The sequence below is a fragment of the Lissotriton vulgaris genome, chromosome 1_2 (assembly GCF_964263255.1).
Source record: "Lissotriton vulgaris chromosome 1_2, aLisVul1.2, whole genome shotgun sequence".
In the NCBI taxonomy this organism is placed as follows: Eukaryota; Metazoa; Chordata; class Amphibia; order Caudata; family Salamandridae; genus Lissotriton; species Lissotriton vulgaris.
The window spans coordinates 297,728,952-297,752,524 of NC_141686.1; the positions used below are offsets into that span (position 1 = coordinate 297,728,952).

At 45.3% G+C, this 23,573-nt stretch overlaps 1 protein-coding gene across 7 annotated transcripts in view; it reads right to left on the reverse strand.

The window, feature by feature from the left end:
• The window catches only part of LOC147736543 (aldehyde dehydrogenase family 3 member B1-like), a 329,280-nt gene that overhangs the window by 106,215 nt on the left and 199,492 nt on the right, over positions 1 to 23,573 (reverse strand). For all 7 annotated transcript variants that reach the window (XM_086953287.1, XM_086953292.1, XM_086953288.1 and 4 more), the window contains one exon: positions 22,769 to 22,850. In XM_086953287.1, the coding sequence (XP_086809413.1) occupies positions 22,769 to 22,850 (82 nt within the window). The remainder of the gene's footprint in view (positions 1 to 22,768; positions 22,851 to 23,573) is intronic.

Below are 23,573 nucleotides of genomic sequence, written 5' to 3' on the forward strand. Positions count from 1 at the left end.
CTTACCAATTCCTGTACTATTACCTATACTTAAATGTACCTCGTACCTTTCTACTTAAATAAACTACTTCTTCAAGCAACTACATCTTTCTTCATTACAATCTCTCCTGTTTTGCTTATTAGAATGTTACCATGCTATGATGTAATAGAATGCTCCCTCAGCTTTGTGATCAGTTGAGTCTTGGGGCTGAGCGGAGATGATCCTGCTCCTGGTGGGGTTCATTACTGGGGTTCATTACTGACTGTTATATTGTGTTCTACTAGTTGTTTACTTTTAACATTGCATGCCACATTGTACCTTTAAGACTTTTGACTGAGCGTGATATAGAATGTATGCTAGGTATTGAGTGTTCCAGTCCACTGGGTCTGTTGGAAGCTGTGCCCTTGGACTGTTGACTGTGTTTCCTGGTGCTCCCCTGTTGTCCTGGATTTACTTATTTGTATACCAAATAAAGGTATTGAAAATATACTGCGTGAATTCCTTCACTTCAATTGGCGACGAGGGAAACATTTATTTATATTCTTTGTCTTGAGATTTTGTTTTCCGATTTTACTTCGGACTGCTGGACGTCGGGAGGAAGTACAACGTTGTATTTTGAAAAAGAAGAATATTTATCGGTGAATACACGGAGCAGAAATGATTCCAGAAAAGAAATTTTCGCCGCAATTAAGTTGTGTGAGGAGCTCGTTACCTTGCGGGACTGAAGTTGAGGCTGTTAGGAAATCGCCTTCTGCTGCATTTTTCGAGCAGCGGCGGTGTACGAGACGAGAGCACTGTGCTGAGCTGCTGATGTAGGTGAGGTCTGGATACTGGAATACGTCAGTGAGTATGCGCAGGTTGCAAAGCATAATTAGATCATTGTGCAAGGTCACGTTGCGTGACCTTGCATAGCGTAGCGGCCATTTTTAGTGAAGATTTCAAGAGTGAGGTGCGAGTGCTCACCGGAGCTCCGTGGATTAAAAATAAATACAAATAAATATATACTTCAAGTGGATTCTACTATTTGAGAATTTAATCGGAGGTTATTTCCAATCCATAAAGAAAACAGTTGAGACTGTCGGGACAAAGCTACTTTTTATGGAACAATTTAAGTGACGTTTATATAAAGGAAGTACATTTTTGTACACATGCGCATTGTTAAAAGTTATTAATTTTTATGGAACAAGAATATAATATTGACATTGAAGAAGGAGGTATGGCACAACAAAATGTTTCAATTAGTGCTCCACACCCGTCCTGGGCTACTGATCCACAGCCTAGTATTAAGTGGGTGGAGTGGAAAGAATATTTTGTTAATTATATATGCGCAATTGATGAGGCGGGGAAAAAGAAAGCTGAACAGAAAAAAAGGATACTCCACTCCTTAGGACCAATTGGATTAAAAACACAAAATGACCAAAATTTTAGATGCTAATTTAGATGTGTTTCAAAACACTCTCAAAGACATGGACAAGTATTTTGCCCCAAAAGTGTGCATAGGAGAAAAAGGGCACAGGTTCTTTCAAAGGAAGCAAACTAAGGACGAAATGGAGTATCTCGTACAGCCCAGTCCATCAGTCCTGGAGGGCGCTAAGCTCTCCGAGCTCCATGACCCACACCTTCTATCCGGCTTCCAGTTCCACAGGATGGGCACTCCGGTCGTACCACTCCTTCATGACTGCTTGACTGGCCTCCAGGTTGTCGGATGCCTCCTTCCACAGCTTGGCCATCTGGGTGCAGAACACCAGCATGTTGCTCACCACGTCCCCGGGAAGCCTCCTAGGAGTCTTCTCCCACCCCTCCTTCACGAGACTGAGGGGTCCCCTAACAGGGTGTCTGTACAGAAGCTCGAAGGGGCTAAAGCCTACCCCCTTCTGCGGCACCTCACTGAAAGAAAAACAACAGACAGGGCAAGAGGACATCCCACTTCCTCCTCAAGTCCTCAGGTAAACTCTGGACCATTCCTTTCAGTGTCTTATTGAAACGCTCCACGAGCCAGTTGGTCTGGGGGTGGTAAGGAGTGGAGAACTTATAAGTCACCCCACACTACTTCCACATGGCCTGCATGTAGGCAGACATGAAGTTGGTGCCCCTGTCCGACACCACAACCTTGGGGAAACCCACTCGGGTAAAAATCCCCATCAGGGCCCGTGCCAGGTGCAGTGATGGTCCTCAGAGGGATGGCCTCTGGGTGCCGGGTGGCGTGGTCCACCAGGACTAGGGTGAACCGGTGTCCAGAGGTGGTCGGCGGATCCAGAGGCCCGACAATGTCGATGCCTACCCGATCGAAACGGGTTCCGAGGACCGGTAGTGGTTCCAGGGGGACCTTCAACTTGGTCCCGGTCTTCCCACTCGCCTGGCAAGTCATGCAATACTTGCAGAAGGTGTCAGAGGCGATCCTCATCCTGGGCCAATAAAAGTGTGGGACCAAACAAGCAAACGTTTTATCTTGGCCCAGGTATCCCGCCAGGGGGATCTCGCGCACTAACTCCAGTAGGAAGGCTCGGTAGCATTGGGGGACCACTAAGGCCCTTGAGGACCCATGCACCGGTGCCTTAGGCTCACTGTAAAGAAGGCCATCCTCAAAGTAGATATGGTCGTTTCCAGAAGCATTTCCGGATGCTTGGGCTTTGGCCTGTCGCCGCATGCCCTCAAAGGTGGGGCACTCCTTCTGCGCCCCACCTTTGCTCATTCAAATACGCAGCACGAGGAACATCTCTGAGGCAGGTATGTGAACAACATGAGCAACATTTCTTATGTACACATTCAATGAAGGCAACATCTCTTATGTGCATATTCAACAAGGGCAACATGTCTTATGCGTGTATTCAAGACCGGTAACATTGCTTATGCCCGTGTGGTATCAATACAGACAGCCTATCTCCTGCAGCATATATTCAAATGAGAATGAGGCCTAGTCAAGTAGGTCATGCAGGTAGAAGTTCTATTGCAGGCTACACTCCCAATAGCTAGCAATCCCCAGCCAGAAGTTCTCTACTGGTTCAAAGAGGGCCCAGCGGCAGGAGGCAGCTCCCAGACAGTTCCTATGTGTGTCTGAGAGTCAGATAACACGTGCTCAGGCCCCAGGATCCCCGGGGGCCTCCCCTCGGGTGGTGGACGGGGCCTCCCCATGTGCACAGACCCCAGATCTCCCTCACTCACCACCTTAATCTGTGGGGCTGGGGAGACTTAATTCTTGCCTCCGCGCCGGTCCATGCAGGTGCGGGAGGCCCCTGCTCCCAGTCGGCCCTCGCTTCTTCTCTCAGGGCCTGGCTGGGGATGGTGCACTTCTCTCACACGTAGGGGGAGGCCCGGGGGTCTCTCGGCCTTGATCACTCTGAACTCGGTTGCAGGCTCCGAGTTCCCGGCTCGTCTCAGGGCCTGTGGTCCAATCGCTGCAAGGTTTCTTGGGGGCGCGCTGGTGACCCGGACGGCGCCCCGGTTGCCGAGCAACGCTCGCTCCAGCTTTCCATGCCCAGCATGACCTTCACTAAAGCCGCGGCGGCCCTCCCTTGGATTCGGGGGCCACGTCGGCGTCTCTTGTCACAGCGTTTCTTCTCTCCTCTGCGCCCGGGCTGCAGCGATGATCTGGGGTATACAGCGCTTCTTTAGGCACAGCGCTTACTCACAAGTACCCGGGCAGCGGCGGTGATCGGGTCATACAGCGCTTCCTCAGGCACAGTGCTTAGTTGAAACAGCGCCCATAGTCCACAGCAGGAGGCTCTAGCACATCGCTCAATATTAAGGCCACAAACAGGTCCTGGGCACCCAGCAGCGCACCCCCACAGCGCTAGCAGAAGGCGGCAAGTTCTGGAAGGTCAGCGCTTAGTGGGCACAGCGCTAGCAGAAGGAGGCAAGTTCTTGGCATTATAGCGCTTGGGTGACACAGCGCTTTTACTTTGTGGTTCCCAGCACTTCCCAGTCTGGGCGCTGGTAGGAGATGGCTGTGAGTATTGGCAGGGTTTAGTTGCAGGAGTTGGTAGTAGTGGGAAGATGGATGGTAGACTTGGGCAGGCACACTGGAGTTGGCACCCCGGATTCCCCTCCCACTGGGCAACGTCAGCAAGCAGGCAGGATCACTCAGCTATCTTGGGGACAGCAGGGCCAAAGCTCAGTCAGCCTCAGTAGTGAAGCATCCCCCTGGCTCAGCAGTCTGTACTCCGGCAAGGGTCCCCAGGTCCAGTAGTGCACCAACTGACTGTCAGGTTTCCCTCCTTTACCTTTATACCTCTAGGTCAGGTGGCCCTACAAATAGATGGCAAGATCTGGCGCCAGCCTGGGGGGTGGGAAGATTCTAGAAGGCTCTGGGGACTCTGTGGTGGCTTCTCTGGTGACAAGAGGCGGGACGCTCAGGGTTACAGTAGCATTATGTCCCAGCCTGATCTCAACTACTAACGCGCAGAAGGACAGTGGCCACTCTGCAGTAGCAGGGGCCTATGGCAACCATGTTGTTAGTAGAGAGCAAGTTTGAGAAAGGGGAGTGTGTGCTCCGTGAAAGATCAAAATTGTACTTTTTTTAGATGAATATCCGTTCTTTCAGATTTCCATATAGAGGACAAGACTACTTCAAGTTGCAGTGTGACATCTTTATTGTTTTGTTTGTGAAACATGGACAGCCGACACGTGTTTCGCCCCCTGTTGGCGAGTTGCGCCGGGGCTTTCTCAAGGCTATTTATACAAATACAGCGTATAATGCAACTGTTTCCATATTGTCAAATTCCCAAAGTCAAGAGTTTCAATACTAGCAGTACAATATTCTTCTGTAAGTTAACAGAAGGTTGAAGAGTGCAGTTCGGTCCCTGCTTGCGGCTCTCAGCGTTCGGTATATACATGGGTTGAATCCCGATTTGCAGTCTTGTCCTCTATATGGAAATCTGAAAGAACGGATATTCATCCAAAAAAGTACAATTTTGATTTTTCACGGAGCACACACTCCCCTTTTCTCAAACTTGCTTTCTCTTATGAAGCTCAAGAGGTCCAGAGCTTCAAGTGTGTTTCCATCCACTTATAAAACCAGCTTACTAAGCGTTGTTTAGCCTTGGAATCCTTGGACCTTCCCTGCTTTGTTAGTAACTTGTTAGTAGAGAGCACCTGCACCTCAGCATTATTCAGCAGCGGTAAGGCACCCAGAGTCCTATGTCTAACAAAAAAAAATGGCGGTAACACTGAGGCAGAAAGGGAAAGAAAAATGCGGGGTAAGACCACCATAGGGCTGACAGATCTAACAACAGCCAAATTTCTTTTTATTAAGGTTGACCTAGAGGGAGAGGTGTGTTGACGTTGAAGCTAAAGTTTAACACGGCTGCTAAGCCTTTTCCCCCTAGAAAAGCAAGCCCTTGTTTGGCTATTTGGGGTAGTTGGCGATTCAGCCTCCAAAGCTTTTTTTCCATATTAGGTATCCATGCCAAATTGCGAAATTATCTCCAACATTCGGAGGATTCAAAAGGTACCCAAGGTTTTTGGGTTCCCCTGGAGGGGACTGAGAAAATAGACAAAATATCTGAAAATTTGGGGGGGAGAGGGGGTAATAGGAAAAAAGTGCTCCGCAAAAAGTGTCTGTTTTTCCCCCCTAAAAATGGTATCAACAAAAGGTTTGCTGTGCTAAAGTGACCACCTTTCCGGCTTGAGTGAACATGTATAGCTCAATAAAAAAATCCTATTTTTGTACCACAGTTTTGTCATTTTAAAAAGGGGTAGGCCATTTTTCCAAATTATTGTGCTTTCGACCTACTTCCAGTTTATGGTGGAAATCGAAGTGAAACCAATATATAATCCCAGAAAGCTAAAGATTTCTGAAAAGTAGACAGAATTCCAAGTTCAGCAAGTGGTAATTTGTGTAGATCCCTCAAGGTTTTCACAAAGAAACTAACAGTTGAAATAAAAAGAAAATATTGAAAATGAGTAGGGAAAAACAACATCAATTTGTGACAATGTTTTTATTTTTAAGTTTTTGTCATGATGGCCTATTTCCAAAAGCAATGTTCCATTATGTCTACCAGACCCTTCTGGTTGTGGCTTTATATAGCTACGGTTTGTAGGTTTTCCAAGAACCTGAGGTACCCAGAGCCAATACCTGAACTGCACCCTGCAATGGGTTTTCATTGTGTACCAGGTATACAGCAATCTATATGGTAAAATATAAAGACTGAAATAGGGGTATCAAGGAAGCCTATGTATTTCTTAAATAGACTTTAGATACAGAGTGTAGGAGCGGTGGTTATTTGTACATCTCAGAATTTCTGTGTACCCATACTAGCAAGTGAATCAGAGGGCATTTTTTCAAAATGTGTTCTTTTTCAAAAACTGGCTTACATTTAGAAGGTATAAATGAAGAGAAATACAATTAGAAATAGCAAATGTCCTGTATTGCTTTTATAAACCCCTTGCCTAACCCTGACCATTCCAGGGCCTTCCAGAGATAGTCCCAGGAGACCCTGTCAAACGCCTTTTCAGCATCCAAGAAGATAGCTGCGACTGGGTCTCCTGCAACTTCTGTGGCATCTAAAATGGTTATCATTTGCCTTGTGTGCTGGGTTGTACCTTTCCCTGGAATAAATCCATGCTGTGATGTAATGACTAACCCCTCGATAACCTTACTTAGCCTTTGTGCTAAAGATTTTGAGTATATTTTAGTATCCACGTTGAGAAGTGTTATTGGCCTGTATGATCCTGGCTCCAAGGGGGATTTGTCCTTTTTTAATAACACTATTATGTCTGCCCCTGCCCAGGATTGCGGAACTGCCCTCAGCCCCCCTGTCAAGAGCAAGTTGTACCGGCTGTCAGCCAAGTTGAAGACCAGCATCCAGCGTGAAGTCACCAAGATGCTGGAGCTGGGTGTGATCGAGCAGTCCAGCAGCCCCTGGGCTAGTCCGGTGGTGTTCGTACCAAAAGCGGCCCCACCGGGCACCACACCTGAACTTCGGTTCTGTGTGGACTACCGAGGCCTCAACTCCGTGACCAAGACGGACGCTCACCCGATCCCTAGGGCGGATGAGCTCATTGACCGTCTAGGGGCGGCCCGATACTTGAGCACTTTTGATCTTACGTCAGGATACTGGAAGATCGCCATGGCGGACGGAGCCAAGGAGAAGACTGCGTTCTCCACGCCAGAGGGCCACTTCCAATTTCGAGTGATGCCCTTTGGGTTAAAAAATGCTCCTACCACTTTCCAGCGGTTGGTAAACCAGGTATTTTCTGGCCTAGATGTTTTCTCAGCTGCCTACCTGGATGAACAGCCCCCAGCCCAAGCCCTGAGAGAAGAAGCGAGGGCCGACTGGGAGCAGGAGCCTCCGGCACCTGCATGGACCGGCGCGGAGGCAGGACTTAAGTCTCCCCAGCCCCACAGATTAAGGCGGTGAGTGAGGGAGATCTGGGGTCTGTGCACATGGGGAGGCCCCGTCCACTGCCGGAGGGGAGGCCCCCGGGGATCCTGGGGCCTGAGCACGTGTTATCTGACTCTCAGACACACATAGGAACTGTCTGGGAGCTGCCTCCTGCCGCTGGGCCCTCTTTGAACCAGTAGAGAACTTTTGCCTGGAGATTGCTAGCTATTGGGAGTGTAGCCTGCAATAGAACTGCTACCTGCATGACCTACTTGACTAGGCTCGTTCTCATGTTGAATATATGCTGCAGGAGATAGGCTGCTTATATTGATACCACACGGGCATACGAAATGTTACCAGTCTTGAATACGAGCATAAGACATGTTGCCTTTGTTGAATATGCACATAATAGATGTTGCCTTCATTGAATGTGTACATAAGAAATGTTGCTTATGTTGTTTGCATACCTGCCTCAGAGATGTTCCTCGTGCTGCATATTTGAATAAGCTGTATTGCATGCACTGCATAGGAAATGTTACCTGTATTGCCCTGAGGTTACCAGAAACCCTCTAACCTGTTTACTGGAGAATCCTATGTTATCTACTCTAACAAGGAATAGATAAAGATACTTGCTTTTGTCAATGCACTTGAAGTGCTGTCTATTGATTGTGTGTGCTTTACTGGGTGAGTGTGAATGTATGTTGCACAACTACTTAACACATAGCTTCCGGCGTGCCATCCCGCATCGCCCCAAGCTACCATGACGGAGTCTTCCGGGTCTAACAGTTGTATATCACGAAAATCATTGACTGCCAGAACCTGGACACTCATCACCTCTCATAAGACAACACCACCACAATGGGCATTCATCCCAGCTTTTTTATCGCCAAGCTGGTAATCATGGGGTGGCACTTCTATGTTTTAAAAGGAAAATCCAAAAAATTAAGTGCTGTAGTACTCCACTGACTTCAATCTAGGTTCAAACTCCCATTGCAGGCTCAGCAGCAGAAACAATGAAACCACGCAACACCATTCAGCCAAAGAACCATAAGATAACTCTACAACAGAATCCCACACAAGTCCAAAACAGCCTTTTTCAGAACCCCTTCCCCCCCAAAAAGGAAAAAGACACAGAAAATTATGTTGTGATCTTAAAACAATCCTGTACAACTCCATCCTGCTGCTCTTATTCTGTAGTCAAGAAAAATGACTCTCGCTCATTTCAATGATGCCAAGTTGGTTTTTATATATAAAGTGGTTAATGATTTATACAACTTATGGGCATGTGCGCCATATATTCTCTATTCCCAACAGTGGGATTTTTTTGTTGGGGTTTCTTGTTTGGAATACTCCGTGAAATCTCATGATTACTGGAGACAGATGGAAACAAACTCATCAGTAAGCCTTCTCGGCACCCTGTGTCATTTCCTTGACTAAAGGTATTGAGCAGGTAACACAGGCAACGCCTAAACTGACTTGGACCTCTACGTTTCATGTTTCTCCCAGTGGCTCCGACAGGTGGATATGAAAATATGCCCACCAGCAGAGGCGTTGCACAAGCAATTTCGCAATTTACTCCACAAAGTAAATGTTTTTTTTTACTTTGTACTGTAATGCATTTTTAAAATGAAAATGAACAGTATTTTCTCCTATTATGACATGCGGACACTTTTAAGACATGCATGCAGGACTAAATCTTTAGTTCTAGTTGGTGCGAACACTGGCAGGGAGTGTCTCATGTGGAAACTGGACGAAGAACTGTGGTCTGATAACCACTCAACTGCTTGCACACTGTAAGGCCACAGTCTGTATGAAGATAAACTTGTTTGTATTTTATGGCATGTTTTTTACGAGCTGTTTACATTTTATATACTTTTATCATATTATATGTCTGTTATGCTTATTCACGTTTATGACACAAGTTGTTGAAATAAAGCTTATACATACAAATAGGGAAAGTTGTTCCCTGTAGCACGTTCAGACAGCTTACGACCCCAATTCTGCAAAAAGAGTGCAATAGGCACAGCCCATTTACCAATTCACTCAGCTCTTCTGCCTCGTGGTAAATTCTCCTTACGTGGCAACCTGCCCAGATCATGTTTCCAGTATGCAGCCCCCTCCCCCTTTTAGTTATGTGCACAGGTTTAGGTAGCAAGCCACCACCAGCCAAGCATCGGAGCTGGCAGACTTGGGACCAACAAGGGTCTCCCTAATGGCTGGAGTTCTAGTAAGCTCTGAGGCAGTGGACATTTGTGAGACCCTAAATTGTTCACTGGGGTTTCAAAACAAGATAAGAAAGTAAAGTGAAGTCAAGTGTCTGATGTGGCCGTGAAATGTCCTGAAGTGGGCTTTGAAGAAAGGGTTTGTGAACTTCACGCTGGGACCTGCAAAAATGTGAGAACGGGTTATCCCTTAGGTGTATGGGGATATTCAAGAAGGAATGAGAGGGAGATTCTATGGACCCGCACTGAAAGACTCTAAATAAGATTTCAGACCAAGCACTAATGCAAATTCATGATGACCTACATAGACATCATGAATGATGGTGGCTCTGGTCTGCCGATTCTACTCAATATTATGGCAGATTTCACAGTATAGGTCATGTTATCACCCCAAGATCCAGGGCCTGAAATGGCTCTCTTTATGCCAACGTTTCTGCTTCTCTCTGGACTAGGGTGCACTATAATTTTCATTCATTATTAGCACAAAGTTTTTGAAATTTCCATGATAACTCTGAGCACCTTCTACCATCTCTATGGCAAGGACATGCATCTGTTACTGTATCTGGGTAAAATCCTCATCACCAAATCAAGGGTGATGCAGTGCCATTTTAAATTGAACTTCGACTGCCTGACTTGCCCCCTCCGCCAGAGGCCTTAAGGATTTTCACATTTGCCACCAGCAACTGATCTTTCAGCCTTCTGTTTAATGAGACGATTCTGCCTTCTCATCTCTTGTAAACACTATGGTAATGACATATTGACTAGGCCTGGGCGGTAAATTCTGTTCCGCTCACGGAATTTGGGTAATTTCGCGTTTCGCGGAGAACGCAAAATTGCCCCAAATTCTGCCTACCGCGACTTCGCGAAATTTTTTGCTTGTTCGCGTTCTCAAAATGCGTGTTCGCAAGATATTTCCCCCGAGCACGCAAACAGCGATTGCGAACAGTAAAAAAGCATCGTGAACAAGCAATTCTGCGTGTTCGCGTAATTTATGCGTGTTCGCTGAGATTTTTTACAGTTTCGCAGAGTTTTGCGTAACGCGATTACGCAAATTCCGCCCACCCCTAATATTGACCAGCGTTCCCAAAGTAAAAGTCGGTCCCTCAAAGATACCCTCCAGGCATTATCTGATCTAAGGATCCTGCAAATGTAATCACAAGAAGCCAGTCTCGAATGGCTCCCTGTGGAGGTTCGCCAAATCTACAAAACGGGCCTGCTTTGCCCTAAAAGATAATCTGCCACAGTTCAGCCAAATACTAGAGTGAGATGCAAAGAAAACGGACGACTGTTAGTTCCTTGTTTTATAAAGTAGGCGAACCAGGTCTGTTCTTTTTCGGCAACAGACATGGAATCGGCAAGAACCTACCTACAGACCTAATGCTTGAAAAATACAGGAAGAATGACACCGCAGTTGCCCCCTCGTTTGAACTAGACATCAGAAAGTTCACTTCTGTTCTTTGTGTGCACTGGCTACTATCCGAATCTTATAAGTAACAGGTAAAGAGAAGGATTGGGTATATCATTCACCTACATTTGCCTGAGTGTAGAGAAGCAAACTGTAATATTTTACTAGGTTTTGTTGCTGTTAAGTGATTTGTTTCCAACCCCAAATAGGGGAATATAATTATTTATCTGTAAAGTGCTGCATACACTCAGGGACATCTTGGTGCCAGGGCAAACAGGGTAATAGGAAAAAAGGATTGGAAAATATAAAGAAAGGAAACAGAAAAGAAAGGCACAATATTAGGAATAGAGATAGGTTTAAACCTTTTTCTGAAACAGTGAATGAGAAGTTGTTTTGTGAAGTTGAAAAGCCACCCAGATTTGTAATTTAGGGCCCACAATACTGGAAGAACACCATCCACTGTGGGTACACAAAACCGAGGAACTTGCAAGAGTAACTTACCGCCAGGTATAAGCAACCTCGTTAGGATGCAGCAACAAATCTGGGAAGATATCCAATTAGAAGCGTTTTTGTAGATGGCTTGTAAATAACTGAGAGGGCCTTAAATTGGATTAGACTCTTCATTGCTTTCACTGAAAGAACCTGTACGATTTCAGCCATTGTTGCGACCACCCCCCTCCTGAGACCCATGATGTAGTTAATGACTGCATCACATGTGAGATACTTCCTTCTACTTTTTTGTAAATATTTGATGCCCAACATCACTATGTCTAAATGCTTTACGCATAATGTTCTACACACAGTTTCATGTTTACGGATACAAACCACGATGGGAATATCATATTATTCAATTTATTTGCCACTTACTCCCCCTCAATAGAGCTTGGTTTATCGTTTTGAGTGCACTCTTTCTTTACAGCAGCATGTATGGTCAAGTGTTACCGCTTAAGTGCACCGTGTAGAGCACCAGTATCTGTACGTCCAACTATGACAAACCTTTATAACCTTGCCTAGTTATTATGTTTGTCTCTTCTTTCTATGTTTGTATGTGTATGTCATCATCATCCAGAATAAGGAAACATCATATGTTACCGATTACATTTGCAAAGATCTAACTTAGCGTGTTTCTCAATCAGATTACATATAGCAGCATATCTCCAAAACAGACAACATTTGTCATTGTTTAGAGTACCTGCAATCAAAGCATTTATGGAAGGGCTTAAACAAATAATTCCTCCCAGAATACCACCCTCTCCAGTATGGAATTTAAATATTGTTCTCACAAGACCTATGGGTCCACCGTTTGAACCATTGCATAATTGTGAGTTACAGTTTCTTACATGGAAAGTTGCCTTTTTAGTAGCAGTTACCTCACTAAGAAGAGTGAGTGAGATCCAGGCATTAACAATTCAAGAACCATTTATACAACTTCATCATAATAAAGTTGTTCTCAAAACAAATCCAAAGTTTCTGCCAAAGGTAATTTCACCGTTCAATCTCAATCAATCAATTGAGTTGCCAGTATTTTCTCCACAACCGCAAACGGTTGCAGAAAGAGCTCTACACACACTAGATCTAAAAAGAGCACTTCTATACTACATTTATAGGACAAAACCTTTTCGTAAAACTAAACAACTGGTTGTGTCCTTTTCACCTCCACATAAAGGCAATCCTATTTCTTAATCAGGCATCGCTAGATGGATTGTTAAGTGTATTCAAATTTGCTACCAAAAAGCAAAACGCACTCTATCCCTTCCTCCTAGGGCTCATTCTACCCGTAAGTTAGGAGCATCTATGGCATTCTTAGGAAACATACCATTGATGATATCTGTAAAGCAGCTACATGGTCTACTGCACACACATTTACAAAACACTATTGTGTAGATGTGCAGGCAAAACAACAAGCCAGGCTGTACTAAAAACATTATTTCAAACTACTGCAACAGATGTGGGTGGCCGCCGGTAAGGGAGAAACTGCTGTGCCATCTATGCAACAGTGTCTGGTCTGCAGCCCATATGCCTCGAACGTAAAATGCTCCTTACCAGTATGCATCTGTTCTTGGCATGTAGGGCTGCAGAACAACACACGCCCACCCACCTCCCCGGCTACCTATAACTGTTCCAGTATTATCTTATTTAGATACACAAAACATGGTCATTTTTATCTGTAATTATACAACTCCATCATTTGCCCAATGGCGAAAACAATCTGACAATGGAGTGGATGTCCATGCGCACTATGGTCTAAGGGAGGCGTTATCCAGTAGACAAAGACTCTTTCAAGACAACAACAAAGTGTAATCATCCGGGCCCACCACCAGATGGTGATCTAATGCAACAGTGTGTGGTCTGTAGCCCATATGCCTCGAACACTCGGTTCCTCTCAACACAAGGGATAATAGACCATATTTTTATTTTTTCACATTCATAACCTTTGGTTCGGGTGGGCCTTAGCACGCCCATACCGCCGAGGTTTACACCTTCCTTAGGGTCCTGACGAATGCCTGTTTAAATTACAACACATAGGCAGAAACATGTTGACCACTTCCTAGTGGACTTCGCTGAACAATCTATTCAGCCTTAATGTCTCACAATTTGTTTTTAACCATGTCTGATTGGCTTCTAATAAAAATAAATTGTTGACACAATTGTGACATTTTTAACGATAACTTTTCACTATTCACTGAACACGAACTACCAGATCCGCAGTAATTCTGGCGTTGAAGCACACCAAGGTACAATCGGCCTTTCCTGATGGGGCCAGATGATGAAGCATGTCACCAACTAGGTTGGTGATTGAGGGCTTTATTAAGAACCAAGTTGGATTCTCCTGTTGTGCTCTACCTTTATTATTATAAAAAAGGCACACTCTTCAGTTGTTATGATACGATTTCAGCACTGTCATCCTTACTCGGGCCAGCCACCAGGCAGATTGCTATCTTTTGTAGCCTCAGCAGTTTAAAAATGTGTGAGTTAAATAGGCTAAGATTAAAGACATTATCATAGTCAAGCCATGATAATATAATAGCATGGACTGGAGGAATTCAGCTGTTCAGAAGGAGGAAAGGGAGAATTGTCCATGGAAGCATGAAGAAGGACACAGGAAATACAGGTTTTTTATTACCTGGGTGTTGAAGAACAAGTCATTATCAAACCAGTTGGCAGGGACAAGTGGAGTGCCAAGCGAAGCAGGCCAAAGCACTTGGAATCCTGATATGTAGGGAGCACTCAAATGAGTGAATTTCCCATCTTAGGATTCGTTATTTACCACCTACTACAAGTTGGTGGTAAATAATGAAAACCTCTGAAAAAGCATTTTTTTTGCTTTTCCAGCAGTGACATGTTGCAGACATACATGCCCTTAGGGCTTGTATGTCTGCAACATGTGCACCCATACACAATTGAGGGGTGCAACAGGGTGTCAAAGTGACACCCTGCCACCCTTCAATGTTTCCCAATTTTACCGAATCGGTATTTACCGATTCGGTAATTGACATTCATTCCTATGGGCCTCCAGGCCCATAAGAATGAATGGCAATTACCGAATCGGTAAATACCGATTCGGTAATTACCGAAACTTACTGATTCGGTAATTTTTTACCTACATCCCAATTGCCTGTTCTTAAATACCGAATCGGTAAGATTCGGAATTTAAGAATCGGCAATCTGGGATTACCTACATCGTGAGTAATGTCAAATACGTGAAGCAAGAAACTTAATCGAGCTGGAAATCGAGTGGGGAGCTGCTGTGCAGGAGGAGGGGACTGCGAGGCCCAGCAGGCTGTGCGTGTCCCATCGAGCACACCTGCCGCCTCTTCCCGTGACTCCGCCCCCTGCTGACCCGTGACTCCGCCCCCTGCTGACCCGTGACTCCGCCCCCTGCTGACCTGCTGACTGCTGATAACCCCTCGCTCGCAGAGGAGTCTTGGATCCGTTTTGCCTGCTGTCTCCTGGAGCCCCGTTGGGCATTGGAACCTGTGAACCTGTGTGCAAGGAGCCCCGTTGGGCATTGGAAATCGAGTGGGGAGCTGCTGTGCAGGAGGACGGGACTGCGAGGCCCAGCAGGCTGTGCGTGTCCCATCGAACACACCTGCCGCCTCTTCCCGTGACTCCACCCCCTCTATCCACAGTCAGCATAAGACCTGAAGTTATTACGCGTCAGCGGGACACGTGTGCGGGATATCACCCGGGACAAAGCCCGGACTAAGGGCGGACCCTCTGAGACCCTCAGAGGCCCACAGAGACTGGACTGGGCCAGAATCCCTGGTCGATTACTGAACAGCCTAGGACTATTGTGTAAGTGCTTGGGGGGTACATTATATTACCAATCATTATGTCAATCGAAATACTAACCCCGGAGTTGCCTGGCCCTGAGAAGCCGGTGAGTTTGATAAATGGGAAATTAGATAATTACTTTAAGAAAACTCTCTTGGATTCTCCAACTACCCCCACCCTTGAAGAACTTCGGGCTGAGCGACGGCGGTCGGTTGAAAGCCTAAAGAATAGACCATTCCCGGTGCCACCAGTGTTAATTAGCTCTACGGGGGACGGAACTCTTACTGAAAATATCTGCACCCCCTCGCAGGACAGCATCCCTCTAATATTTAGAGAGGAAACACCTACGAGCGAATTTGAACCCTTAGGCACTACTAGTAAATTGTCAACCATTGCTACCACTCCCAGTACAACCAAATCTATTGTTATAACCAAAGCACAAATTACCCCTATCCCTAAACAAACAAAAGTAGTTAAAAGTAGGGCAAAAAAAGTCACGCCATTAAAATCTATGGCCCTCCTCCGACAAAAAGGCGTAAAAAATCTGACCTTCCAAAGAGGAAAATTAATCATGCAGACTTTGGCATTAAAAAGGACGACAGTACTAGGGGAGGACGGGTTAAAGTAACAGACAAAGGAAGGATAGTTATATCACCTACGCATCCATGTGTAACTCCCCTTACCGACCCGGTCATCTCCACCGCCGACAGCCCCCCCCCGCGGTGGTGACGTTACAGGAACCTTCAAACAGGGCCTTGATCGATAGCATAGAGTCTATAATGAGGACCTATACTCTGGCTATCGTAGATAGACTTAGTAAATTAGAAGACAGACTTGGGAAGATAGAACATGAACTGGGAACCAAGATAGTGACTAATAAAGTGTTGCCTAATCCCCCTATACAAACCCCAATTTTACCTTCTTCATCAGGTATTCTTGCTATAACTACTATACCTACCCCTGTTCAGACTACCATTCTGCCTCAATCCTCAAATAATATGAGTGGAAGTACATCAGGGAGTAACCTTGTTGGACCTAACAGTAAACCCACATTGTCCCTGGCTGTAACGTCTAATGGACAGCGGAATAATCTTGGTCAAGCCCCAGGGAATAAAAATAGAGAGAGAGGAAACGAGCGGCCGGCTCGAGGTAATTATAACAAGGGCCCCCTTCCAGAACTTCCACCAGAAGCTGTACCCTTTGTAGTAGTCCTTACTGGGGTACCAGAGCTGGAGAAGAACAAACGGGAGGGTTTTGCCCAGTTGAAAAATAAAATATCGCATTGGTTAAGTCTACACAGACCTATTGCAAATAATATCAATGGAGAAATTGTCCATGTCCGCCGCCTTCCTTGGCTGGGAGGAAGACCTAAAGATATTGAGGGAGACATAGTGGTCATTAATTTTAGAGATCAGAATGCCGTCCATTTTATACTTAACTGGCCGTCTGACCACGGAAGTAAATCTATTACCCCCCGTCCCCTAACATATTTTTATCCTTGCTCAGTGGTGTTCCCACCTAATCATCAATCACAGCGAGCCCCCCCGCCCCCGTTATTGAGGCAAATGCTCTCAAACCCATATCGTCCACCTGTCTACAATAACGGCCCTATATTTAACGACAAGCACCCACCTATAGCTGTAGATCTGTATGGGTGGAATACTATAGGCCCAAGGTACAACTCCCTAACACACAGGAGAATGGATCATCTCAAACCTTTTACACCCCTAGATACCACCAACAGGTTTGACGTGTTTAGTGGCCTGGAAGACTGTGACTGATGCCATCGGGCCACAGGGGAGGGGGATAAGGAATTCTGTGGAGACACAGGGGGAGACACGGGTGTAGGCACGGGGGAAAAAGGCTCAACTGATATTAACCCACCCAATGGGTACAATGCTACTTGTAGCTCTGGGGGTAATACACGTAATTCTGGGCAGCTTCACTGTAACTCAGATACTCCTACCCCGGCCAGTGGAAGTACAAGTCCGACCCGACTATCTGAAGACCCCGTGCCAGGGGAAGTAACCCACGTCCACACCTTACCCCCACCATCTATTGAGGCTGTTAGTCTAACAGAACGGGGATATAAGATGGCGAGTTGGAATATTGCTGGGTGGAATAACAAGATAGATCGTCTAGGATGGTTAGAATTTATAACCCAATTTGACATCTTGTGTCTCCAGGAGACTTGGGCGGCCGAAGATGTCTATCTTGATGGGTATGTTGCCTATAATTGCCATGCTCAGCCATCCAACATGGGGAGAGCCAGTGGTGGAATGGTGATATTGCTCTCTGTGAGGTTACCGGTTCGAGTAAAAAACCACCGGACCGTCGGTCTGCACTCTCAGTTGTTGTGGTTACAACACAGGAATGGGCGAAATGTTTTAGTTATAAACCACTACAACAATGTCTTTAACCACTCAAAAACAGATATGGTTGATGAACTTGAAGCGGAGGTGGAAAGGTTATATGGGCGCAGTGATGTGTCTTTTGATATTTTGTGGGGCGGAGATTTCAACATTCACATGTGCCCATTTGTTGGCAAAAGGGTGTGTGGGTATGGGGATGAGGTGGGGGAAGATCAGACCCATTTTTTACACTCGGTTTATGGGGAATCCTTAAACACTCTTATGCTTAAAATGGATTTATGCATTATGTTACCTGGCGTAGACAGTGAGGGCAATTCGGTACCGACCTTGTTTGGTAGGAATTGTGCCACGGTTATCGACTACCTCATTGTCTCCTCCAGTATTACAGCTTTGTGTTCCTTACCCGTAATAGTAGACCCAGCCCTAAGCGATCATAACTGTCTAACAATGTATCTCTCCTTGTGGGGGGATAAAGTAAAGGCGTTACATGGTGCAGTGACAGATGTAGTTCCACATAGACCCAATGGCCCTAGAATTAAATGGGGTAGGCAAAATGAGGAACATTTACTATGTACCATTGTGTCTGCTTGTATAGATGAGGTGGAATGCTGTCTCGAACCCGAAAAGGATAATGCTGATATTCTAGCTAGTTTCGACATCATTAATAAAAACATTGCAGAAATCTTAACTGGAAGAAAACCAAAGGGCCCTAGGATTAACGGGGGATGGTTTAACAGGGAATGTACTAAATCCTTACAAAGACTCAAAGTTGCTCTTAAGGGTAAACCCAGAGATAAGGAAGCAGTTAAAACCCTCAGAAGGGAATACTCAATTCATCTGAGGGATAGGAAACAGGAACTAAGGGAAGAGGCCTGGAACAACCTGACTAAGGCAGTGGATCTTAAGGATACCAAGCTCTTCTGGTCCACTGTCAATAGTCCCTTCCTCCAAAATGAAGAAGTCCCGGTAATGTCTGCCCAGGTATCTGAGGAACAATGGGTGGCTCATTTTACTAGTATTTTTAACCCCGAAGGACTAGCTGTAGGGGGTGATAGGGAAACCCTGGCTTTTATCCCCATACCTCTTAATATCACAGTCTCTGAGGTGGATGCTGCCATCCGGGTCAGTAAGGGGGGAAAGGCGCCGGGCCCTGATGGGGTACCCGTTGACCTTTATAAAGCCGAGGTTTCCATATGGAGCCCATTGTTAACAAAGGTTTTTAATGCTGCTGCAATGATTGCGGCCCCACAGACTTGGGGGGAATCAATCATTATCCCGGTGTATAAAAAAGGGGAGAGGGGTGAGGCAAAAAACTACCGCCCGATTTCTCTCCTCACTGCTTCCCTAAAAATTATGAGTAGGGTATTACTGAGTCGCCTGGAGGAATGGGTAGAAGATAAAGGGATCCTTGCGGATTCTCAGTACGGATTCCGCAAGGGGTTAGGCACCATAGAACAGTGCATTAATTTAGACCTTATTATATGCAAATATACACGGGCTAAACAAGGCTCGTTGTTCCTTTGCTTTGCCGACCTGACCAGTGCCTTTGACTTGGTTGACCATGGCCTTCTGTGGTCAACCTTGTTGGACATGGGTGCTCCACAGGATATTATCTATTTCTTGGCCCAACTTTATAGGAATCTGACGGCTAAGATACGATACGGGCAATCGGGGGAGTGTACATCCAGTATTAAAGTAGGTTCTGGAATTAGGCAGGGATGCGTCCTTGCACCTCTTCTTTTCTCCCTTTTTATTAATGCAATCGAGTCGGAACTACGGACCATCAGTGCAGATGCACCTACTGCTGGCGGCTTTTCCATCCCAATATTGCTTTACGCGGATGACGCGGTTCTGCTCTCACAAACCCCTCTAGGGTTGCAAAAACTTATGAATAAATTTGCAGATTTTATTAATGGGAGAAAACTAAAAATTAATCATTCGAAAACTTTTATAATGCCCTGTGGGAAGAAAATTAAAAACTTAAGGCCCTTCACAGTTATGGACCAAACTATAAAAGTGGTGGACAAATTCTGTTATCTGGGTATCACTTTTAACAGTGGGGGGATGTGGACACCTGAAATGATTAATGTAAGAGCCAAAATGGCCAAGTGTTCTTTTGGCATATTTAGGTTTGCATCCAAGTTAGGCTCAAGACGGATACCAGACATGTTGTACCTATATCGCCATAAATGTGTTGCTCTGGCCCTATATGGTTCAGGAGTGTGGGGCCATTGTAATAACAACATGCTCCAGGTTGAGGAAAACAAATTTGTCAAAAAACTCCTGTGTTTACCATCTTCTGCCTCAACAAAGCTGATCCATCAGGAGGTTGGTCTAGAACATCTATCTGACTTGATCAGATTAAGACCCCTGTTAGTATGGAGATCTATATGGGCTAAGGAACAGACTGGTTTTACAAGAAAGATTATTTTAGATTGTCTTCACATGGACAAATGTTCCCGCATCCCCTGGCTTAACTATATTATCCGAACATTTAATGATGTTTTTAATCTCACGGTGCGTGATAACCCTTCTTGTGTTTTAGATATCCCGAAGAGTGAGATTAAACATGAATTTCTGAGGGTTAGCATGGTGAAGCGTAACGCAGCTACTGCTCAGTTCTCCTCACATGTTTTTTACGACAGATACACTAAGGAAGAAATGGGGCTTTCAGGATACCTTAAATTGGTTACTATCCGATCCCACCAATATGTATTGACAAGATTACGGATGGGGATTGTTCATTTGCTTGTTGCGTATCCTGTAATGAAGACCTATACTACTGCCCCCTGTCCGTGTGATGGGACCACAAAGCAAAGTACGGAGCATTTTTTATTGTTATGCCCTCTTTATCTCCACCTTCGAAAAGTATATCTGAAACCGCTTTTCAAAAAATATAATGTATCCACTATTGTATCGGCCATGGGGCTTTTATTTGGACTTAATTCACAGGACATCTGTTTTTTTACTGCTGTATATATTTTAAAATCGATAAGCTTGAGGAAAAGCACCCTTTTTTGATATGTGATTAACTTAAAACCTGCTGTACCCTCATGTTTTATTACTTATGTATGTATGTACTTTTATGATTATTAATCAATGATCGAATAAAGTTTTTTGAATTGAATAATCGAGCTGTGTCCGAGGATTAGGTGTTGCACAAACGGGATTGTAGGCTTGGGACTGTAGGTCTGCCAGAAAATGTAAGGTACATGTAATTTTGACCAGAATGAAAAATTAACCAGCTCTCGGCTTCTACCTTAATGGCAATGAGAGGGGGAAAAAACGGACAGCTAAAAAGTGGGAGAGGTATTGCGGGGGAGGGAGTCCATTTCAGTTGAAGGAAAAAAGGCAAACAGGAGTTGGGGAAACCAGAAGGAGGTGGATTGGCGACAACTAATTATATTATTATAGATAAAAAAATAGTGTCTGGGGATGTCATGGGGCAGAAACTTTCACTGCGGACATGGAAACAAGGAAAACAGGGTTGAAGAGGGCAATAACGAGACACAGGAGACGGTGCAGGGGAAGAGAGACACTGAAGTGTAGGAGAGAGTAGCAGAGATGAGCAGGGATGCACCAGGGAGACGGGTGGGGTGAAGAATGCTAGAGTCAGACATTGATGCATCCTAGCCATTATGCAGTGATGAGGAGATGGGGCGAAAGAGACGCAGGCGTTCGGAAGGTTAAAAAAAGAGTCTGTCGAAACACCGGCTGCGCCGGAGAATTGGTGAGCGCCGCTTATAACCTGCAGGTAAACAGGAAGAATCGTGTTTCGCCCTGTGGTCTCCGTTGCAGCTGGGACTGAGGTTCTTCCTGTGCTCTCCCCCTGCCTTCGTTTGCACTTAAAAGCACCTTTAAATGTGCTGCCCACCCTCCCGCCTCTGTAGCCGCCAGAGCTAAGCCTCACTCTTTCTTTAGGCTCCCACTGCTGACTGTGCTCAGCTTGGTGGCCGTTAAATTCGTCTGCAGGGGGAGCAGTTGCCCAATAATGAGGAATTAACTTGTTAAAACGGGCATTTGCAATGCAATAGGACTCCCATTGATGCGAGACCTATTGCATTGCAAATGATAGTCATCATGGACGATGGGAGGGAGGGTGGGGGGAGGCACAGACAACGGGAGTGATGTCGGGGGAGGTGGTGAGAAGGTACGGACAACGGGAATGTGGGCGGGGGAGAAGGGGGCGAGAAGGCACAGATCACCGGAGTGTGGATGGGGGAGGGGGTGAGAAGCCATGGACAACGGAAGGGATGGGGGAGTAGAGAAGGCAGTAGGAGAACCTCATTAATGAATATAGTGCTCACAGTCTAAATAACAGGTACCGTGTAACACCCGAAGTAAAGGGGATAGTAGCCATGGGAGGATACAAATGACGACATGGTCGTAATAAGAACGAACAAACAAGCCTGTAAACAAATCCAAAGACACCATTTACGAAGGGCAAAGACACAAGCAAAAGAAAAATATGGGGGGGGGAGTGGCGGGGCTTCCCTCACGTACTAAACTACCACAGATCTTCCCTAGAGCAGCGCTTGCGCGCTGACTCTAGGGTAGACTTTAAAAGTATTGGAAATGCAATACCTGTTCAGGCTAAAATACAGTGAATCTGCATCAATGCTGTCAGGTGTTAATGAATATTATGTATTATGCAGCAGATTATGTACATTGTACTTTACAGCAACTGCATAAAATCAACACACATATGTTTTAAAATGTCTATTGCCATATTTTTGCCCTCACTTCCGCCAGTGCTTCTTTGCATCAGACGAATACATCAAGCAGTGTTGCTAAAGTCCCTTTCTGTTTTAAATTTCCAAATTACGAAGGGACATATGAAATTAACCCCAGCACCGAAGGAGACATGACAGAACTTGCCATCTTTGGTCAAATCATGCTAAATCTACCTCTGGTGCAAACAGTCATATTTAGCTTTTATGCAGGAGGCTACATTATAGTACTGATTTGTGATTTTATTTTGCATGATTCTTCACTGAGTTTTTGTCACAAATTCCTCTTTATAATTACACAATGACAACAATGATATCCTGCTCTCTGTAAAGGTTCACTGATGCTGTAATTAATGTGTCATGTAGAACAAGCATCCCACATTTTCCAATATAGAGAACACTACTGAAACACCACATACATTCCAGAGGAGTGAGACATGCTAAAAGGGAGATCTGAACTCACCTGTGAAGAAAATGTAATCAAACTTGTTCTCCAGCAATTGAGTGGTTTCCTCAGGTCCTCCGCAAACCACAGCAAAACAATCCTATGGAGAAGTCATGAGAAAGTAGTGTGAGTACTCACTTCCGTCTGCACTGTACACAAACCTGTCCAGGAACCTCGGCCCAGACTGAAAGCTAAGTCTTCAGGTAAGGGACGGTGAAGATTTGTACACCGTCCCTCATCCTGTCAGGCAAAAGCAGTGACCCATCATATGTTCAGCTGAAACCCCTGGACCTAAGCCCCTGACAAACTTACAGAATCCAGATTCATTCGGTCTGCTGGTTCCTCATGATCTCAGCAAAAATAACCTTTTGCAAAAACTCAATTATTGAAGCGTTTACTATAATCAGAACATTCTTCAAAGCAATCACTGTACTTGCCAGACCCTCCTGTCTCACATGCAATCAACAAGCACAATGCCATCAACCACTTAGTCACAGAGAAAATAGACAAAATTGGGACTTGCATCAGCACGAGCACCCTCTTTGTCTTCTACCCATTTCGAACCACCTCCAAATAGACAGTCTTCAACCTCCTCTTCCATGAGATCCTCAACTCCATGAAGATCACCACCTCAAAAGAGTATATTCTACCCTATCTCATCATGAAATCTCCATGGAGATGCCCTCATACATCATCTTTATATCAGACAAGGAAGCTTTTCAGATGACCTCAGAGCAGGACTAATTCTCTCCTGCTGGAAAATCCCACCCTGAATCTCAATGATGTTGCCAACTACGACCCTATAACCCACCTCAAAAATCAT